This window comes from Balaenoptera physalus, assembly GCF_965194825.1.
Source record: "Balaenoptera physalus genome assembly, chromosome: 16".
NCBI classification, from domain to species: Eukaryota; Metazoa; Chordata; class Mammalia; order Artiodactyla; family Balaenopteridae; genus Balaenoptera; species Balaenoptera physalus.
Genome location: NC_138898.1, coordinates 90,932,374 through 90,953,990, shown reverse-complemented (window position 1 = coordinate 90,953,990; position 21,617 = coordinate 90,932,374). Strand labels below are relative to the sequence as shown.

General features: G+C 43.5%; 1 protein-coding gene across 2 annotated transcripts in view; it reads right to left on the bottom strand.

Annotated features, from left to right (window-relative positions):
- Nucleotides 1–20,256, bottom strand: part of GNA12 (G protein subunit alpha 12) — a 119,072-nt gene extending 98,816 nt beyond the window's left edge. Inside the window, exon 1 of one of the 2 annotated variants that reach the window (XM_082429118.1) lies at nt 19,820–20,256. In XM_082429118.1, the coding sequence (XP_082285244.1) occupies nt 19,820–20,131 (312 nt within the window). In that variant the 5' untranslated portion in view covers nt 20,132–20,256. The remainder of the gene's footprint in view (nt 1–19,819) is intronic. The other variant, XM_082429119.1, reaches the window with a different exon arrangement.
- Nucleotides 20,257–21,617: the final 1,361 nt, after the last annotated feature.

Here is a 21,617-nt window from a genome sequence, read left to right as displayed (position 1 = left end):
TGGGGAAACTCTTAGGAGGGGTATGTGGGAACTCTTATCTTCTGCTCAGTTTTTCTGTAAACCTAAAATTGTTCTAAAAAAAAATAAAGCTATTGATAAAAAAAAGTTAAGTGAGAGAAGCCAGACACAAAAGGTTACACATGATATGATTCAATTTACATGAAATATCCAGAATAGGTAAATTCATAGACAGAAAAGAGATTAGTGGTTGCTGGGGGAGGGGTAACAGGGAGTCACAGCTTAGCAAGTCCAGGTTTCCTTCTGGGGTGATGGAAATGTTTTGGAACTAGATAGAGGTGATGGTTACACAACATAGTGAATGTACTAAATGCCACTGAATTCTTCACTTTGAAGTGGTTAATTTTATGTTATGTGAATTTTACCTTGATTATGAAAAAAGCAGAGTAAAAATGAAAAGGTCATATTAAAGCAACTCTATCTGGTTAGGTGACCTTTTTGATGTCCCATAGAAATTCAAACACTGTCGTCCTGATTTAAAACACCTGAACTGACTGTGAGAATAACCACACAGTGACTGCACCTGGGGCCACTCGGGGGGCTACTGCACAACTGGCCAGAGGCCAGCGGGGCTTGGACTAGGCTGAGCCCAGAGCAGGAGAGAAGAGGACTCAGGATACGCACGTCATCAGGACATACCAATGGACTGGATGCTGGGAAAAGTGGTTTTAAAGACGATTCGGTTTTCAGATTGGACAACCAGGCAGTGGGGCCACTAGCTGAAATGTCAGAGGGGAGTGGGACGAGGGGTCAGGAGTTTGGTTTTGTTTGTCGAGTTCAAGATGCCCACTGGACAGAGGTGGAGACATCGAGGAGAATGTGGTACACAGGAGTCCAAAGAGCAAGGGTACAGACAGGGCTACATACGTAAATTTGGAAGCTGCTGGTCGGTGGACGAATATTAGAGGATTAAGGACACCAATTTTTTACCATATGTTGTAAATACTATTTCCCACTCGACTTCATGCTCTTTTGGCCAAACAGAATTTTAAAAGTTATGGAGTCAAAAACATCCACCCCCTGACCTGATCATTTCTGTCTTTGGTGTCATAACTTGAAAGGCTTTCCTTATCCTGAGATCCTAAAAGTGTTCATCTACATTCTATTCTGTCTTTTCATGATCCCCTTTTTAATATTTTTATTTTTAAACCATATGGAATTTATTATTGCATTAGAAACAGATCTAACTTTTTTCCTGAATGGTTAGCCATTTTCACAGCACAATTTACTCAATCATCCATCTTTTTCTACTGTTTTGAAAACCCTCCTTCATGATATTAAGTCCCAAGCACATGTGGGTCTGTCTGGGATTCTATCCTATTTCACTGACCCTCTGTGCACGCCTGAGCCAGTACTGCCCTACTTTAATTACGGGAGCTCCATAATACTTTAATATTTCTCATGATAACTACCCCAAACAATGCATTCTCAGAATGTTATTAGTTATTATCACACATTTACTCATCACACAAACCTTAGAATGGTTCTGTCAAGTTGCAAGAAAAATAAATAGGGATTTGACTGGTGGTGTGCTCAATTCATAAATTGGCATTTTTACAATATCAAGAATTCCAAAAAAAAAAAAAAAAAAAAGGCCATGAAGAACCTAGTGGCAAGACGGGAATAAAGACACAGACTTACTAGAGAATGGACTTGAGGATATGGGGAGGGGGTGGGGTGAGATGTGACAGGGTAAGAGAGTGTCATGGACATATATACACTACCAAATGTAAAATAGATAGCTAGTGGGAAGCAGCCGCATAGCACAGGGAGATCAGCTCGGTGCTTTGTGACCACCTAGAGGGATGGGATGGGGAGGGTGGGAGGGAGGGAGATGCAAGAGGGAAGAGAAATGGGAACATATTGTATATGTATAACTGATTCACTTTGTTATAAAGCAGAAGCTAACACACCATTGTAAGGAAATTATACTTCAATAAAGATGTTAAAAAAAAAAAAAAAAAAAGAATTCCTACTCACAAAAAATTATCAATTTTTCCATGATTTTTATGTTCTTCAGTAAAGTTTTATGGCTTTCATCAAATAGATTTTATTCACTTCTTGCTTATTCCTAGGTATTTTATCCTTTTTGTTGGTGTTATGAGTGGGAGATTTTTCTATTACAGAGAAGCAAATATGTTCAGGCACAAACATTTACTTTGTATCCAGCCGCTCCTGTAACTATTTTTAATTCCAATAACTTTTAGATGATATTTTGGGTTTACTACTTATAATGTTAATTTTGTTCCTTCCTTTCTAGTAGATACACCTACTTTTTTTTCTTTTATTTAACTGAGTAGAATCTCCAGAACATCACTGAATTATTAGATTAGTAGCTGGCATTCTTGACTTGTTCCAGTCTGAAATAAAAATGTCTCTGTGCAGGGATAACTTTTCCTCAGTCCCCGAAACACCTTCAGGCACTCTAACCTCTAGGTATTTGTGACTGTTATCTATAATTGAGCACTAAATGATTTCCTCTTTGATCATGTCATTTATATACGATAGGTCAGATGACAGGGTCAATGTCAAAACTATTTGGGGGGAAAAGTCACATTCAAGGAAACCGTCGCCTGAGTATTAATTATAAAAACAACATAAAAGAAAATAACTATTTAGGTATATTTATCATATCACTAATTAACTATATAAACATTGGACGAAATTGTTTTAGAAGGTTCAATTCAAGATTTAAGTCTTTAAAGATGTGGTATATATATACAATGGAATATTCCTCAGCCATAAAAAAGAATGAAATAATGCCATTTACAGCTACATGGATGGACCTAGAGATTATCATACCAAGCGAAGTTAAGTCAGAAGGAGAAAGACAAAAACCTTGTGATATCACTTATACGTAGAATCTAAAATATGACACAAGTGAACTTATCTACGAAACAGAAACAGACTCACAGACATAGAGAACAGACTTGTGGTTGCCAAGGTGAGGGGTGCGATGGGGCAGGGATGGATTTCGAGTTTGGGATTAGCAGATGCAAATTCTTATATATAGGATGGAAAAACAACAAGCTCTTAATGTATAGCACAGGGATCTATATTCAATATCCTGTGATAGACCATAATAGAAAAGAATATGAAAAAGAATGTATATATCTGAATCTGAATCACTTTGCTGTGCACCAGAAACTAACACAACATTGTAAATAAACTATCCTTCTATAAAATAAAAAACGATTTAAGTCTTTTAATCTACTTCAAAAACACCTACATTTAAAACATTCTCCTTATTCCCAATACTTTCATTTTTAAGAATGTTATTAGTAAAAAAATTTGTGAAAGACTAGAAAAGGGCATTTTACTTTGTCAGAAGAGTTTTAATCTGTCCTAGACAGAGGAAGGAGCGCTCAGGCAACCTGGTGGCTCTTTTCCTGAAGTCACCAAGAATTAAGAAACAAGCTCCCACTTAAAATGCTGAAGATGCCGTGGTCTCCTCAGCAAATATTTACACATTCTGAAAATATTCAAGATTACAAAAATTCTAAAGCAAGATTCAAACCACAAATTAGGTGTTTTTTTTTTTTTTTTTAAGAATACCTACGATTCAAAATGAGAACGTCCTGGTAACTGCAGTAAAGTACATAAGGAAAGAAAGCATTAAATCATCACTCCTGGACTGTTCAATTATATTCCTAAGGACTCATACTTTAAAATTACTATTACCAAGGCAGTCTTTAAAATAATGTTTACTGTAGAAAGTGTATTTTAAAAAAAACCAAATTCATAAGTGTTTCATAGAAATAAAGATATATCAGAAGCATAACAAAATAAGTGTTTAAGGTATGGTTACATATATTTTTATGACAGTATCATAACACATGAACTATTTTATAGTGTGTGTGAGTGCGTGTGTGTGAGTGTGTGTGTGTTTCCCTGAGGTTTGCATTGTATCCTACATGAGATTCAGCTGTGGTTAGGCTCACCTGTAACAATCATCAGTCTATGCTAGCAAAGTTCCCAAATCTACCGCTGATGTCATAATACAGGAAAAACTAAACTTGCTGGGAACATTATCACCATGGAAGCAATACTCCCATTTCTTAAAAAGGTGAGGCTGCGTAAATCCCCATGGTCCCCGGTCACCCACTTCCCAGCAGGTGGAGTCACATGTCACAAAGGGGGGACCACCTCCGTTTTCTCATCAGCAGCGTAGACCCTGCCTTGCCTTTCTCCAGTTGCTGTAAAGCTGCCACAGTTAACAAACCAGATAATTAAGTGAAAGAGGGTTTGAAAACTGTGAAGCCACACACACACACACACACACACACACACACACACACACACACACACGAAAGCTGTCACTTCGGTTACGTGGTGCCGAGGAGGAGCCAGAAAAGGACAGAGTTCTTACCAAACTCTGCAGGTGCCACCCCAAGTTCTCTTCTCCCATGACGTGTGGGCACAACGTTAAACACCAGGGAAGAGAAACCAGTGAAAATATTCCTGCTGCTGAGGACCTCAGGTTAGCAGGTGGCTAAATAAATGAAGTTCTCTCTACCCAAAAAGGTCCTTCTTTAGGGGACAGACCCACATCTAAAAGGCCCGTTTGCCACAGGGGAGTACAAAGGGCTCACAGGGGTGACACGGCGATGGGCTGAAAGCACAGAAGTCCACTTGCAGTCCCTGCCCTGGACAGTTTAGAGAGAGATGAGAGGAGAGCAAAGTGACCGTAAAGCCGGCAAAAACACCTTTATTTATCTCCCTCTGTGGGCACAGCAGGACTTCTTTGGACACCGAAGTTTAGGGATAAGTTTACATGCACGTGTCTCTCCAAGTCCTAAGTCTACAAACACGGGGGGATCAACAGTGAGTCAGACTGGACACTCCCCCACCCATGTCGTGATTAATTTTCCATTCAGGTCCTTCCTGTTTCTGACCTATTTATGAGATCTATAATGGTGTTGCCCGAGTTTTCAGCGTATCTCACTAACTCTGCAATTTCTCTTTTTCTCTCATTTTATTGTTTTATCATACCCTTGAGCTCTGGTTTTATATCATCTAGATGTTTCTTGTTCTTATACAATATAAAGCACTCTTGGGCAATCTACTTCTGTGTCAGTTTACCTTTTTATCCAGACTTGGTTTTTCATCTGTCTTTTGCACGCTAGAGGCGCCATGCCATTTCTTTCCAACTTTCTCTTGCTTAGCTCTCCACCAACCTTTATTCTTTGACTTCAATTTCCCTGATAGCGCTTCTACCTTAGTTGACATCCCAGATCAGAATTAGAGTTTGACAATGTATGTTGCTTTCAATTTACGTCTGAGGGGATGGAGGTGAAGAAAGCTGAAAACTATGGATTCTCTTCTGAAACCCCACCCAAAGCCCTCCACCCCCACCTCCCCTCCCTGTCTCAGGAGCTTTGGCTCGGCGCCCTGCTCTGGCAGCAGCACACGGTTGGCCCTTGCAGCCGGCCCTCTGCTGGAGCAGACCTCTCCAGGCCCCGGGTCTGCTTCTCTCCAAACTGGAAGCTATCGGTACAAATGTTCAGGATTCTGCTGACTCACCTTCTTTCCTCGATGTTACTTTCAGGAGCAGGAGCTGAGGTTAAGAGATGCACGACACAGCCCTAGAATCCTCTCTTTTTGTCCCTGGATGCAGTGTTTTTGAGATGTTAGGTTGGGCCATATAATACTGCCATTTTAGTAAGTCAAAAAGGGTCAAATATCAGAATTTTACACAGTTCATGTGTATAAACTACATGTGTAATCATGTTCTTTTTCCTTCCTTGATTACTTCTGCTGAATTTTTCTATATTCATACGTAAGATTATTTTTTAAATGCACACATGGCTGTTTACATATGCAGCTATACCACTAGGGAATGGGAGAAGAGTCTCTGATCCTGCCTCACTCTAACATATTCCCCCAGACGGAGCTTTGAAAAAGGAGATCAAGGCAATCCTTTGCTTGAAACGCTGCAATCCACCTCCTGCTGCCGCCAGGATCACCTCGGCCTGGAAGGCCCTGCCAGGTCTCACCCAGGTTCCCTCTCCCACCTCCCCACCCATCATTTCCACAGAGCTTTTTTCATTCCTTCCAGTTTCTTTCTGGCCTTCCTGCCTCAGGGCGTTTGCTCCTGCTTCCCCTGTGTGAATTCTTTCCTTCCAGCTCGCCATAGGGCTGTGCCTTTTCTGCCTTCAGGATTCTGGATGCGCGCAGCTGCGAGTTACAGAACACCCCACTGAGAGATGCATGGGCTGTAAGGACACGGCACGCGGCTGATGGCAGCTCTACCCACAGGAGTGAGGAATTCTCCGTCTTGTTCTTTGCTGTATCACAGTACCTGGGCAATCTGCTGAATAAATTAATTCACTCAAGGAGGGTGAATTAATTCATGTAGAAGGAGGCTCTGTACTTTGTGCTGCTCCATAGAACACTGTGTCAAATGGGTCCAAGTGCGTCAGAGTCTCCAAAACATCTCCACGTCAAGGAAGCTCCTTCAGTGAGGTGAGTTCCCCGACATGGGAGAAGTGGGAGGTCAGAAACCCAGCAACTCCTAGGCTTGCAGGCGCTAACATCTCACATAAGCCAGTAAGCACAGCGAGCTTCTACTTTCTATGAGGAAATAGAAAGTGATGGTGTCCTTCGGGTGCAACTACATTTATTCCTAAAATAATGATCACTTTGCTATTTCCTCTCGTGGCAGAAAAAGAGCCAAACGGATACGTCAACAAGGGAGTTCCAGCCCAGTGGGTGCCCCAGGCAAGCTCGTACTCACGAGTCTCGATCTTCCTCTTCCGCTCCCAAGTCTAGAGTCAACGTGGAGATCAAAACAGGAGTCAGATAGATAGATGGAGATCAAAATACTGGCTTTCCTATTAATAAAAGCCAGATGGGAGAGTTTGGCTTTCGATCTGCAGCCAAGTAGGTCTGCTCCCTGGCACAGCTGGACCAACACAGGCAGGGCCACGCCTACAGCTTAGGGCTGAGAACCGGCCCCTGTGGGCAGGCGGCAGGAGCCCAAGCCCACTCCTCCCCGCCTCCTGCAGAGGGGGCAGAGGGATGGCGAGAGAGGCAAAAATACAACCGCATCTGGAAAATGAAAATCCCTCCCGCCAGAGTAAAAAAACCCCAACGAGCCTACTGAGCGGGTCCAGTGAGATAACAGAGAAGGTGCTTTAAACACAAACACGGAAGCTCCCCACACCAAGGAAAGGTATTACTCCTTCTGGGCAGAGACGGTGCCCAGCACATAAACACATGCTTAAGGATTTGTCGACGTGGCTTCCTGAGATGATTACTTTTAATGAGACATCTGCTTTAACCAGTCTGTTCTGGTAGTTCTGGCTTGTCTGTTTAAAAACACAGTCCCATTACTTTATAGCTGTATCGGATATGAACGGATAGGAAGGGAAACAGCCAGCCTTCTACTCCTCTGTTCTGATCGGCTCATCTCGGAAGTCCCCGCCCCCTGCCCCCCCTTGTGTTCCCCGTCACTGCACACTTCTAACAGCTTTCAGCCTCCATCTACCTAATCGAGTCATCAGACTCCTGGGGAAAACATTTCCTTTCCCCAGCCTAAAACTAAAATTATAGAACTTCATTTCCTTGGAAAAAAACAAAAAAATAAAAAACAAAAAATCCCAACACTTTAAGTGGCCACAAAAAGTATAAATAATTTTGGGGTCATCGCCTGTGTGCCAACAACTGTAGATGGAGAACTGGGTATCAGAGGGAAACACAGATTAAAAATCCTGCTGACAGGTGTTATAAAAATTCCAAAAACAAACCTCTGAAGCAGCTGTTCCCTTTTTATCTGTAAGGGAAACCAGCAGTAAGGTGAGACTTTTAAATAATTACTTCCTTTCCTTTCTCGGTAAATGTCAAGTCTTTTGCTTGTAACACTGAGAATCTTGTCTTACAGAGATGCACAAAGATTAACCTTGAAAACGAATGCAATCTGCATCACAGGGCGTGCTGTCAGTGACCGTGGAGCTTGCTACAAGCTTCTCTGCGGTCTAAGTCAGTGATGTGGCCCCAGGATATTTACTGTCACACTAGTGCAGATGAATCTCATCATACAACCTGTAATCGGTTGTATGAATACAACGTGGTAGCCTCCTTCAGCTAGGCTGGGGCTCCCCGGTCCTGCCAGTGACTTAACCAGGGATGTCCCCTTTCCTGCCCTGCCCTCCCCTGTGTTTCCCATCCCCAGTGAGGCCAACCAGGCAGAGAAGCACCGTGAAAGGAGGACTCGCCGTCATGCACACGGCACAACACAAAGGGCTTGGCCCGGAATGATGGGTGCAGGTTTCCCGTGGCCCTAACCTCTACCCTGGCCTTCCCTGGATATGGCAGGGGACCTCCATATGACTGCCCCAGAAGGCACTCAAGGCCCCGGTGGAATCCACACCACGCACAATCACCGGAACACTCCACCAAGGTAATGACAGTATTAACACAGCACAGGACAAATTCTCTGAGTCTGAGCATTCCCTTGGTTTAGAGTTTCTGCTCAAGTTTACACAGTCACTTGACTACCTAAGGCCTGGGTGCGCTGGCTAACACCAGTGAATGTTCATTAAGGCCAGTCTGCTGCTGAGTCTAACAGGGCATTTGACAAAGTTGGTGGCGTGGCTTGTAGACTGGACAGTAAAATGGATGCCCAGGTTCAGAGAGAAGTGCCATCTATTCAATACGTGGCCTGTGCAGGGATCAGGAACATTTTCCTCCCCTCGGCATCCAGAACAAGGGCAGCGCTGCTCTCCCACTACCTCTATCCTCTTGCAAATACTCTCAAGAGTAACAACTGTTCCTTTTCTGTCCTCTGGATGCTGCACCGCCAAAGCACAAGTGCCAAATGACTCAGTTCACCATGCCAAGGCAGAAGCGACGGCTTCTCTACCCGACACACTAACGGAGGATGCAAACTATGTCTTCCATTCCATAAACCACATACCTGGACCCACCTGAACATTTATCCTAATGTGAGATAAATATCTTAATGCACAAAAGAATCATGCAAAAAGATGACTATCACATGGTCAGCAACTATTCTTCGTAACTTGTTCACTCTAAGAGGGCAATGCATTGCAACTAAGAAGCCGCTCTGTCCAGCCCACCTGACAGAAGATGCAAAGAGGACTCTGTTGTTGTTGTTTAACTACAAACTATAGTAGTTATAACATGAAGTAAACCCGCCTGTCTTTAAGGGACGGCATTGCCCTTCAGGTAATGTAAGTTAAGCATTAGGTCCATTACACAACATTAGCTTCTTTGGTTTCAAGATCACCCTATAGTTAGATCTGTAGGTAAGACTTCAGTTTAAATCTTCAGTTCCATTTAAAACCGATAAGATCCACGTCCACACTCTCAACTATGTTACAACAACAAATAATTATGAGCTGCCAACAGAACACTATCTGGCATCAAGCACAGCTATATCCCAAACCCCACGTGACAGATGACTAAAGGTCCAATACTGCTCCCTGAAAAATAGATTTGGTTAAAATAATCAACATGTCAACCTGAAAGCTGGAGGGGAAAACCAACTGCCCATGTGCTCTGAATCCCCAACAATGGCCAGAGGGCAGTCTCTGGATTTTTTCAACCAATGGAAAAAGATGTTGTTGTTTTTGTTTTTTGGCATTACTGAAGGACCAACCATCTGTGTCCACATGTAAAAGTAAACTTGCTTACTTAAATGCAATTTGCCAAAACAGCAATAAAAACCCAACTGTTCTTCCAGACCCAGAAGCACATTTGTGCTCCTGCTCTCACGCAAGCCCACGGTAGCATCAAGCCCAGAGTGCTGCTTCGGAACCCAAGAAACAAAGATTCTGCAGGTCAGGAGTTTCAAAGTGCTTAAAAATTCCAGACAGTGGTGGAGGCTTCTTCTAAGTCTTCTTCGCCTTAGCAAAAAGGTAAATATAATACAGCAAACAATTCTAAAAAAATAATAATACTAAAAGATTTTTTAAAACCTAACATAATCTTGGTATTCTATAACAAAAGTTCTTAAACTGCAGCCCACAGAGCACATGTAGGCCCACTCTTGGGATTTAGCGTGTTCAGGGAGCTCCTTGAAACTGTGTGCACACACACGAATTTCATAGGAAGAAGGTCCAGTTTTCAGCCACAGAGCATCGTGACCACAGGTCCCTAGCAAGCCGTCTCATTACAAGTCCTTGGCACTAGAAAGTTCTGTCTCCCTCCTACATTCATTCTTTAATACCTCTACTTACTAGAACTCCGTCTTAACTGCTAGACAACCGTAGGGCACTGAGATGGTCTCAGCTGTGCGTTCTTCTCCACCTGCTGGACTCCTGCAGGGCCCTCGCAGGCCAGCTCACATCACGCCTCCTTGGCAGGCTTTCCTGGGGACCTCAGCCAGAGTTAACCTTCCCTCCTCGCCACTGGGCCGCCTCCCCGCCTCTGCACTGGCGTCGAGTCTGGTTACACTCAGACTCAGCACTAGTTAGAAGAGCAACTGTCTCCCCAGCTAGTCAGAGCGCCTGCAGGGTAGGGACTGGGCAGGACTTGCCATTACACATCCCTCTCCCCACCAGCACTGAGCACAAATCCTTGGATACATGGTCCAAACATTTTGTTGAACTGAATTCTTTTGTTTCAGTGCCAACAAAAGACCACTAGTTCTAATACTTTAATTACTCACAAGGTTTTAAAATCATCAATACGTATACATACAAGGAAGGTGTGCCTTTGTGTGGTTAAATGACGCACCCATGCGATTCTGCATTCAATTTCCAGTCCACGTCACAAAGGACCTTCACACAGCTAACATTTTACTCACCTCTAACTGGATGTAAAAATCAGTTAATTAAAAACCGTTCTTGAAATTACAGACGAGGGAGTGGAAAGCACGGTGAGATAAAGTCAAGCTGGTTTAAAGCCTTCCACACATGTACTGAGGCACTTGCTAGCACCAGAGGCGTTATTAAATAATTTCTGAAGCACCAAATACATGAACATTTGGGACAGCCCACTTGGGAAGTGACAGACTAGCATCTTTAAGATTATAAAAATATGGAAGCAACCTAAGTGTCCATCGACAGATGAATGGATAAAGTAATGTGGCACATATATACAATGGAATATTACTTAGCCATAAAAAGAAACGAAATTGAGTTATTTGTAGTGAGGTGGATGGACCTAGAGACTGTCATGCAGAGTGAAGTAAGTCAGAAAGAGAAAAACAAATACCGTATGCTAACACACATATATGGACTCTTAAAAAAAAAAAAAAGGTTCTAAAGAACCTAGGGGCAGAACAGGAATAAAGATGCAGATGTAGAGAATGGACTTGAGGACATGGGGAGGGGGAAGGGTAAGCTGGGACAAAGTGGGAGAGTGGCATGGACATATATACACTACCAAATGTAAAACAGATAGCTAGTGGGAAGCAGCCGCATAGCACAGGGAGATCAGCTCCATGCTTTGTGACCACCTAGAGGGGTGGGATAGGGAGGGTGGGAGGGAGATGCAAGAGGGAGGGGATATGGGGATACATGTATACATACAGCTGATTCACTTTGTTATACAGCAGCAACTAACACAACACTGTAAAGCAATTATACTCCAATAAAGATGTTAAGAAAAAAATTATTATAAAAATAAAAAGAAAGATTAGGAAGTCTTATGGATAATATTCACAGGAAGTCAAAGCAACTAGTAGATTCAAATAATCCATCACAGGGGGTAGAGTGAGGCAATGAAGTTAAAGAAGCAATGTGTTCAAACTCAGGCACAACTGTGATCACGAAGGAAAAGCCCTGAACCTGGAATCAAGGACCAGGAATATGAAGACGTCTGGTCCGGTTCTGCCAAGACAGAGTAGCTCCATTCCTCCCAGGCCCTCCCCATTACAAATGAAAAGGCTCTAGAAACAACACAACAAAACAAGCATGGGAAAGGGGGTGGGAAGAAGGCGGCAGGCTGCCTGGGACCCGGGACTTGAGGAAAGACGTGGCAGTGAGTCCCCCAGGTGTCCTGACTGTCCCTACCTGCCCAGGACAGGGTGCTGCCAGTGCCTCCAAGCTGGAAAAGCCAAAATGCAGATGGAAAGGGCTCCAAGAGCAGCTTGTCTCCCCAGCCAAAGGGCCAGGAAAAGGGTGGTCTTACAACAGAACACGTTTTTGACAACACCCACCCTATTCCAGCCAAAAACCAACAGAAAAACTGCAGAATCGTCCTCTGAGGTTTCAGTGGGGTTGAAAGGGAAGCTGACCTTCCACATCCCCTTCCTGTGCCTCAGAACCAGGCATGTTCCAAGTGGCCCACCACGTCGTGCTGGCAGTGGGGCCACACAGGGATCTCACCTCCCATCCCTGCCTAGACACACAGGAAGTGCTCCCAATCCCCAACCAGGGCAGTGTTGGGGGAGGGGGAGCTGAGCCTCCACCCCACCCAGTCCCAGAGGGTAGAAGGTGGGGGGGACTGGGCCGATTGCCACTGCTGCCCCCTCGCCTTCCCTGGTGGCAGCCAGGCCTAGGGAGAGCCGGAGCTAGAACCCCACTCCACAAGAAACAGAGTCTCAGGGACCCAGAGGTCAGGAACAAGAGCTAGATGCCTATTGACAGAGTCCCAGAAGAAAGGGAGAAAAAGAGCGGGACTGAAAAAGTATGTGAAGAAATAATAGCAGAAAATATCCCAATTTTGGCAAAAGACATAAATATACAGATTTAAGAAGCTGAGCAAACCCCAAATACAATAAGCTGAAAGAAACCTATGTCCAGACAAATTATAATTAAACTTCAGGAAACCAATGACAAAGGAAAAATCTTAAAATCAGGCAGAGAGACATGACAAGCTTACAGAGGAACAGCAATTTGAATGATTTGATTTCTCGTCTGAAATCAGAGGTCAGAAGAAGGTGGCACATTTTTCAAGGACTAAAAGAAAATAAGTGTCAGCTGTGAGTCCAATCGCTAGCTAAGACATCCTTCAAGATTAAAGGTGAAATAAAGACATTCTTGGACAAGGAAAGCTGAGAGAATTTGTTGCAGGCAAATCCATGCTTAAAGACTGGCTAAAGGAAATTCTCCAAAGAGAAAGGAGAGAGTAACAGGAGAAGGCTAGAACTTCAGCAAGGAAAGGACACAGTCAGAATAGGTAAAAACAGGCATAAATATAACAAATTCTATTTCTCGTGCATTTCTTAAATCATATTTGATGACTGAAGTAAAACCATCCAATGTGGTGCTCAAAGTATAAGAAATACTTAAGACACTGATATTTTAAAAGTGGGGAGGTTAAGGACTTCCCTGGTGGTGCGGTGGTTAAGAATCCACCTGCCAATGCAGGGGACGTGGGTTCCAGCCCTGGTCCGGGAAGATCCCACATGCCGCGGAGCAACTAAGCCCGTGAGCCACAACTACTGAAGCCCTCGTGCCTAGAGTCTGTGCTCCGCAACAAGAGAAGCCACCACAATGAGAAGCCCGCACACCGCGACGAAGAGTAGGCCCCACTTGCCACGACTAGAGAAAGCCCGCGCGCAGCAACAAAGACCCAATGCAGCCAAAAATAAATAAACAAATAAATAAATAAATAAATTTTTTAAAAAAGGTGGGGAGGGTAAAGGGATCTAAATGGAAATAAAGTTCCCACACTTCACTTAAAGTTGTAAAACACAGTTTCCAGTAGACTGGGATAAATTGCATATGTATATGGTAAACTTAGAGCAACTACCAAGAAAATGATACAAAGCTTTGATTGATATGCTACTCAAAAAACCAATCAATCAAGATGTTTAAATAACCTGCAGGAAGGATAGAAACAGAAAAAACAAAAACAAAAATATAGAATAATAAAATAGGAGACTTGTGCCCTAACATGTTAATAATTACCTTACCTTAAATGTAAATCATCTGAATATACAAATTAACAGATCAGCAGAGTAGATAAGAAAATATGATATAACAATACGCTGTCTATAAGAAACTCATTTCAAAACAACAATGTGGGTAGGTTAAAAGGATGGAAACATATACCATGAAAAGCATTCATAAAAAAAAAAAAAAAGAGTGGCTATGTTAAAATAGCTGATAAAGTAGACTTCAGAGCAAAGAAAATTACTAGAGACCAAAAGGGACATTACGTAATGACAAAAAGACCAACCCATCAGGAGGACATAATAATCCTAAATGTTTACGTACCACACAACAGAGTCTCAAAATACATGAAGCAAAACCCAATAGAACTAAAGGAGAAATGGACAATTATAGTTGGAGACTTCAACACCTCACTCAGCAACTGATAGAACTACTAAAAAGAAAATCAGCAAGGATAGAGAACTCAACACCACCATCAAGCAACTGATCAAATCAACATATGCAGAAAACAACACCAAACAACAGAATACACATTTTTTTTCAAGTACCCATGGAACATTCACCAACATAGGCCCACAGAACATATACCAAGATAGACCATATTCTGAGTCATAAAACAAACCTCAAAAAATTTAAAAGAACTGAAGTCATACAAAGTATGTTCTCTGACCATAATGGAGTCAAAGAAATCAAGAACAGAAAGATAACAGGAAAATCTCTCAACTCTTGGAAACTGTAACACACTTCTAAACAATCTATGGGCCAAAGAAGCTATCTCAAAAGAAAGAAAAATACATACAAAATTGAATAAAAATTAAAATGCCACATATCAAAATATGTGACTACAGCTAAAGCAGTGCTGAGGGGGAAATTTATAGCACTTAAAATGTTTACATTAGAAAAGAGGAGAGGTCTCAAGTAAATAATCTAAGTCTCTACCTCAAGAAATTTAAAAAAAAAGAGCAAAATAAAATCAGAGCAAGGAAAAAAATAATAAAAAGCAGAAATAAATGAAACTGAAAACAGAAGAAAAATCAATGACATAAAAAGCTAGTTTTCAGGGGAAAAAAAATCAGTAAAAGTGATAAGCCTCTAAAAGACTGAGAAAAATAGAAAGAGAAGACACAAATCACCAACATCGGGAAAGAAACATAAGATATGACTATTCTCACCTCTCTTAATACTGGAAGTTCTAGCCACTGCAGTAAGGCAAAAAAAAGAAATAAAGGCATACCTAACTTTAGGGAAAGAAGAAACAAGTGTCCCTATTTGCAGATAACATGATGACCTACATAGAAAATCCCGAAAAATCTATAGGAAAGCTCTTAGAACCATTAAGTGTATTTGGCAAGGTCACAGGACACATGATTGACACAAAAATCAATCCTACTGCTATACAGTAACAATGAGCATGTGGAAACTTAAAGTAAAAGCACAGTATCACTTACAACTGCTCTAAAGAAAATGTAGGGGCTTCCCTGGTAGCGCAGTTGTTGAGAATCTGCCTGCCAATGCAGGGGTCACGGGTTCGAGCCCTGCTCTGGGAAGATCCCACATGCCGCGGAGCAACTAGGCCTGTGAGCCACAATTACTGAGCCTGCGCGTCTGGAGCCTGTGCCCCGCAACAAGAGAGGCCGAGATAATGAGAGGCCCGCACACCGCGATGAAGAGTGGCCCCCACTTGCCACAACTAGAGAAAGCCCTCGCACGGAAATGAAGACCCAACACAGCCATAAATAAATAAATAAATAAAGGTTAAAAAAAATGCAGAAACTCAGGCCCAGTCCCAAACCAACTGATTCATATTCTGCTTTAAAAAAAAAAAAAAAAAGAAAATGTAATACTTAAGTATAAATGTAACAAAACATGTACAGGATCTGTATGTTGATAAGTGCAAAATGTTGATGAAAGAAATCAAAGACAACCTAAATAAATGAGGACATACCATGTTCATGAATTGGAAGACTCAACATAGGAGAGATGTCAATTCTCCCCAAACTGATCTATGGTTTAATGCAAATGCTATCAAAATCACAGCAAGTTTTTTTTTTTAATATAGACATAAGAAAGCTTATTCTAAAATATACAATGGAAAGGCACAGACCCTAGAATAGCTAAAACAATCTTGAAAAAGAAAAATGAAGTGGGAGAAATCACTTTGATATTAAGCCTACTATATAGCGATAGCAATCAACATCGTGTGATATTGGCAGAAGAGGGGATAGATCAGTGGAATAGAATGGAAAACCCAGAAATAGATCCACACAAATATGCCCACTTGATTTTTGACAAAGATGCAAAAGCAATTCAAAGGAGGAGGGATAGTCTTTTCAATAGATAATCCTGGAACAACTGGACATCCATAGAGAAAAAAACAAAAAAATCTCCACCTAAACCTCACACCTTATACAAAAATTAACTCAAAATGGATCAGGGGCTTAAAAGTAAAATGTACACCTATAAAATTTTTTAAAAAATACGAGAAAATCTTTGGGATCTAGGGTTAGGTAAAGAGTTCTTAGACTTGACACCAAAAGCATGATCCATAAAGGGAAAAACTGATAAATTGGACCTCATCAAAATTAAAAACTTTTGCTCTGCGAAAGACCCTGTTAAAAAGGACGAAAAGACAAGCTACAGGTTGGGAGAAAATATTTGCAAAACACGTACTTCACAAAGGAGTGGTACCCAGAATATATAAAGAACATTCAAAACTCAACAATAAAGAAACAAGGAACCTAATTACAAAATGGCTAAAAAGTATGAAGAGACATTTCATCAAAGAGAATATACAGATGGCAAATGAGCACAGGAAAGTATCATTAGCCGTAGGGAAATGCAAATTAAAATGGCAGTAACATAGCACTTACACACCTATCAGAAATGGCTGAAATAAAAAATAGTGACAACACCAAATGCTAGCAAGGATGCAGAGAAACTGGATCACTCACTCATACACTGCTGGTGGGAACGTAAAATAGTACAGCCACTTCAGAAACAGTTTGGCAGTTTCTTATAAAACTAAACATGCAACTGCCACACAGCTGAGCAACTGCACTCTTGGGCATTTATCCCAGATACATGAAAATTTATGTACTTACAAAAAACATGTACACAAATGTTCATAGAAGATTTATTCATAATAGGCAGAAACTGGAAACAACCCAGATGTCCTTCAACAGGCGAATGGTTAAACGGTGTACGGTGGTAAATCCTTACCATGGATACTACTCAGCAATTAAAAGGCAGGAACTATTGATTGTGAACACACACAGTAACTGGGGTGTATCTCTAGGGAATCATGCTGAGTGATAAAAGCCAATTCCAAAAGGTCACATCTTGCAAGACTCCATTTATATCATATTCATGAAATGACGAAATTATAGAATTGGAAAATAGATCAGTCACTGCCAGGTCGGGGGAGGGCGAAGGGTGGCAGTGGCTATAAAAGGCAACGTGAGGAATACTTGTTGTGATGGGAACGTTCTGTGTCTTCACTTTCTCAACGTCGGTATCTTGGTTGTGATATTGAACTAGTTTTACAAGATCTCACCATTGTGGGGAACTGGTTAAAGGGTACATAGGAGCTCTCTATTATTTATTAAAACTGCATGGGACTCTACAATTCTCTCAGTATTAAAAGTTTAATTTAAAAAAAATATCAGGTTTGGTTCCCAGCTGTGTCACCTACGAATTAGGTAACTGACCTTATGCAGATTTCAAACTCTCTGTTTTCAATTTCCCCACTGGCTAAATGCAACAATACCACTTGAAGCGTTAGGAAAATTAAAGGCCATATATGAAAAGGCCTGGCACATAGCTAGTGCTTTAAAAATAGCCTGTTAACACGAACTCTATTTGTAGACACAAATATTATTCTGAAGAGTTACTATTCAAATATCTGCTACTAGAGCCACTACAAAGCAATTTATTTAAAAAGTCTCTTCCCAAAGTGATCTGCCCAAATAAAAATGAGGGGAGAGGTAATTATTGGTTTTACAGTGAAAGATGAATTGCTAACTACTCACTGAAATGGTCAAAACAGACAAAGTGAGCTTAATATGGAATTACAATTATTAAAAAAGAAAAAAAGTTGACAAGGAAAATAGGATACTGATTAACAAATCTTGTTTCTTGCTGGTAAGGAAGTTAGTAAAAGTTAGTGTCTATATGTACTGGGAAAAGCTGAGACTGAGTTTTCTAAAAATGCACTTAATACACTGATTTAGATTTAAGATTCTGTTTCTAAGTATTTTCTCTGCCTCCCGAGTTGAAAGAAACTGCGAGTCAATCAGCCAAATCTTATAACCTGCTTGGTTCAGAGGTCCAGAAAAGCCGCAAAAATAAAATCCAGCTCTGTGACAGAGAAAGACAATCAAATGAACTTTACCCCAGAAGATGAGGGGAATTTTAAACACACAGTTAATCCCTTGGATCATACTGGGCACCTAGCCTTTAAAGTTTATGAAGTATTGGGCCAGAGCTCTGACTCACAGAGAGGCTTTTGAAAGAGGTGAAAAGGAAACGGGTGTTTTATCATTCAAATTATTCTCTTCCCGGCAGGACCCTAAAAGAGCTATTTCTATCAAAACGAAATGCTTTACTAACAAATACATCAAGTGAGAATACTGGTGCGAGATTCCTGATGCAGGCCTGCAAGTCTGGAGCCCAGGGTTCCAGGTCCCAGCGGGGAGCCACTTCGTCCCCAAGGCCCAGAGCTTCCTCATGGGTGAAGTGAAAGACATGTGCCCATGGGTTGGTTCTACAGCCCTTTGCTAAATTTAGAGTCCCTCAGGCACCACAAAATCTCGTCTCCAGAGAGGATTCTGGTATGACAAGCTTCCCTCCACCTCTGTTTTGAGACAACTTTCCTCATACCTATAATTTGGTTTCCCCAAAATGGGCCATGGAAAGGTTAGGTGAAGGGGAAAGGAAAGGGTAGAAGTAAGAAACCATAAGAAAGAAAAAAAAAAAAAAAGGAAATGACCCTATTCTAGGTACAGGAGAGGCTCTATTTTCCCCTCCTCATCAGGGTTCTCCAGAATTCCTTTCTTTGGGGCCCCTCTACTACAGGTTCACACCGTACACAGAAACTAGAACCCAAACTTGGTCAGCTCTACGCTTTTTTTCCCACAAACAAGTAGCAAATGATAAAAATGGAGCAAGGGACAGAAGGAGCACCTGGGGATTATTAAACACCACCTGAGAGATATATTACAAATTGCAATGCAAAGATTTAATTTATATCCTAACGCAAACAAAACAGTTATGTGACAATGGAGGAAATCTGAACCGGGCTGGGTATTTGACCATGTTAAGGAGTTATTAAATTTTCAGGGTTGATAAGGCATCATTTTAAAAAAACATAACCACCGTACGCTTATCTGTGAGCTCTGTAAACAAACAAACATTTTCCAGTGAATCTATACAGTGTCTGGGGTTTGCTTCAAAATCACAGGGGCAGAGGTACAGGTGAAACAAGACGGGCGCTGAATCCATCACTGCTGAAGTTGTGGAGAGGGGCCTGGGTACTTAACTGTTCCTTCTATTTTCTCTACTCTGTATACGTTGGAAATTTTCCTAATAACCAGTTTAAAAGGAGAGACGTGCGGCCGGTTTCCTCTCCAGTCTACACCGCTCTTCTGAACCTACTGGGCGGGCAGGGCCAGGACGGCACCCTGAACCCAGGAGGGGCCCTCCCCACTGCTAAAACCCCCGCGCCTCCAAAGCCCCAGAAGATGTACGGCTTTCCCGCTACCTCAGTCCCCAGATCCCCGAGAAGAGCAGAGGCGAAGGCCACCAGGCCGACGGGGAGACAGGGTGCGCGTCCTTGGCCGGCTCCCCCAAAGCTGGGGGCACGGGGCCGCTGCGGCCAGACCAGGGGCAGACAAAGGCGTGGGCCGCGGTGCCGGCCGGGGCGCAGGGGGTCCGCGGGGCCGCACCTGCGCGCACCTGGGCGCAGGTGTGCGGGCGGGGACGCGGGGAGAGCGCACCTTAAGGATGTTGTCGAAGATGGTGTCGCGGAACTCGAGCAGCGCCTTCTGGTCGAACTCGCGGCCGTGGATGATGCGCATCTGCTTGAGGAAGGTGGACTTGCCGCTCTCGCCCGCGCCCAGCAGCAGGATCTTGACGAGGCGCCGCACGGCGCGCCGCTCGCGGGCCAGCCCCGCGTCGATGTCCCGGCTGCGCCGCCGCGCCTCACGCTCCGCGTCGCGGGCCCCGCCGCCGCCCGCCCTGCGCTCGCGGGCCCCGCCGGCCTCGGCCGGCAGCAGGCAGCGGCTGAGGGTCCGCACCACGCCGGACATGGCCGCTCAGGCCATGGACCCCGCGGCGGGCGAGGCGGCAGCCGGCCGCTCCCTCAGGCCGCGTCCGCCGCCGCCGCCGCCCCGAGGCCCGCTCTTGCCCGCCGCTCGGCCCGGCGGAGGGGCGGGGCGATGCGGCCCGAGGCCCGGGGATTGGGCCGGCTGCCGTCCGTCCGGGCGGTCGCGCCCTCCGATTGGGCCATGCTACGCCGAAAGGCGGGCATCTCTCCGGCCCTGGGGGCGGGGTCGGCGCCGAAAGAGGCGGGACCTTTGGGGTGGGGGCGCTTCTCATTGGGCGCCCGGGCCGAGGTTCTTTCTTTCAGAATGAAAGGGAGGCGGAGTCTCCGAGGAGGCGGAGCGGCAGTTCGTCATGACCAATTATAACTGTTCTGGGGTCACGTCAATCGCGAAGAGCGGGCTTAGGATTGGGGGTGTCGCGAAACGGGGCGGTACCAGAAGTGCCAGGTGTACAGAAAGAGTGTCTCTGGGTTCCCAGATTGGGGCAACCTGTGAGACCCAGAGGCTCGCCGAGTGGACTCGGCGTTGCCCGAAAGCTGGGAAATGTCGATAAGAGGTCCAGCTGGTCGTCTTAGGTTTAGAGAGAAAGCTGTTCTTTCCAGAAACACTGGAGGGGGATGGGCCAAACATTGCAAACAGATGCATCCTTTAAGAGTGGCGTGGGCCTCTGGGCGGCTTTTCTCACAGCTGGCTGATCATCAAAATCACCAGGAGCCCCTCCCACCCCAAACCCACCCCGCCAAAGGCTCCTGTAGCACGGATCTGAGATGGAATCTCCTCTCGACAGGTTACTAGTTACATAACCTTCTAGGCAGCTACCCCCCCCCCCATTTTTAGCTTAAATTTCTTCCTCTATAAAATAGGGGCCATAATAGCAACTACCTCAGATGGTTGTGAAGATGTAAACTGAGAACATGAACTTGTAAAACACTTAGCACCATGCCTAGACCCAAGCAAGTTCTTGATAAGTGTTAGCTGATCTTATTACTAATTCTTACCTATCCCAGATCTATTGTGAGTCAGAACCTCCAGGAAGGAGCTGAGGTATCGCTTAATCTCCAGGTGATTGGTGGGCTTTGGGAGCCATGATCTGTTAAAAGATAAACTAAAACATATTTTAAAAGTTTAAGAGTTTATTTGAGCAAAAATCAATTCTAATAGGGTGGTGTCAACCCAGTTGGGAGCACTTTGCAGCAGGGAGCCGGGGGAAACTTATAGAGAGAGAAAGTGCAAAGCAAAGATAGGAAATTATTTGATTGTCTACAGCTTAAAGGCTAGTTAGCTGTTTGTGATTGGTTGTCTTTAGCTTATGGTATCCAATTTGGGGATTTGACAAGGTCTCCGAACACATCTTTCACATTTGTTAAAAGGCTAAGGTGCTTGAAATCAACAAGCTTATCTGCGTTGACTTTTGGTTTCCTAACCTTGAGGCATTCACAGGCTTAAATTTCGGTTTGCTCCTGTAGGCTGC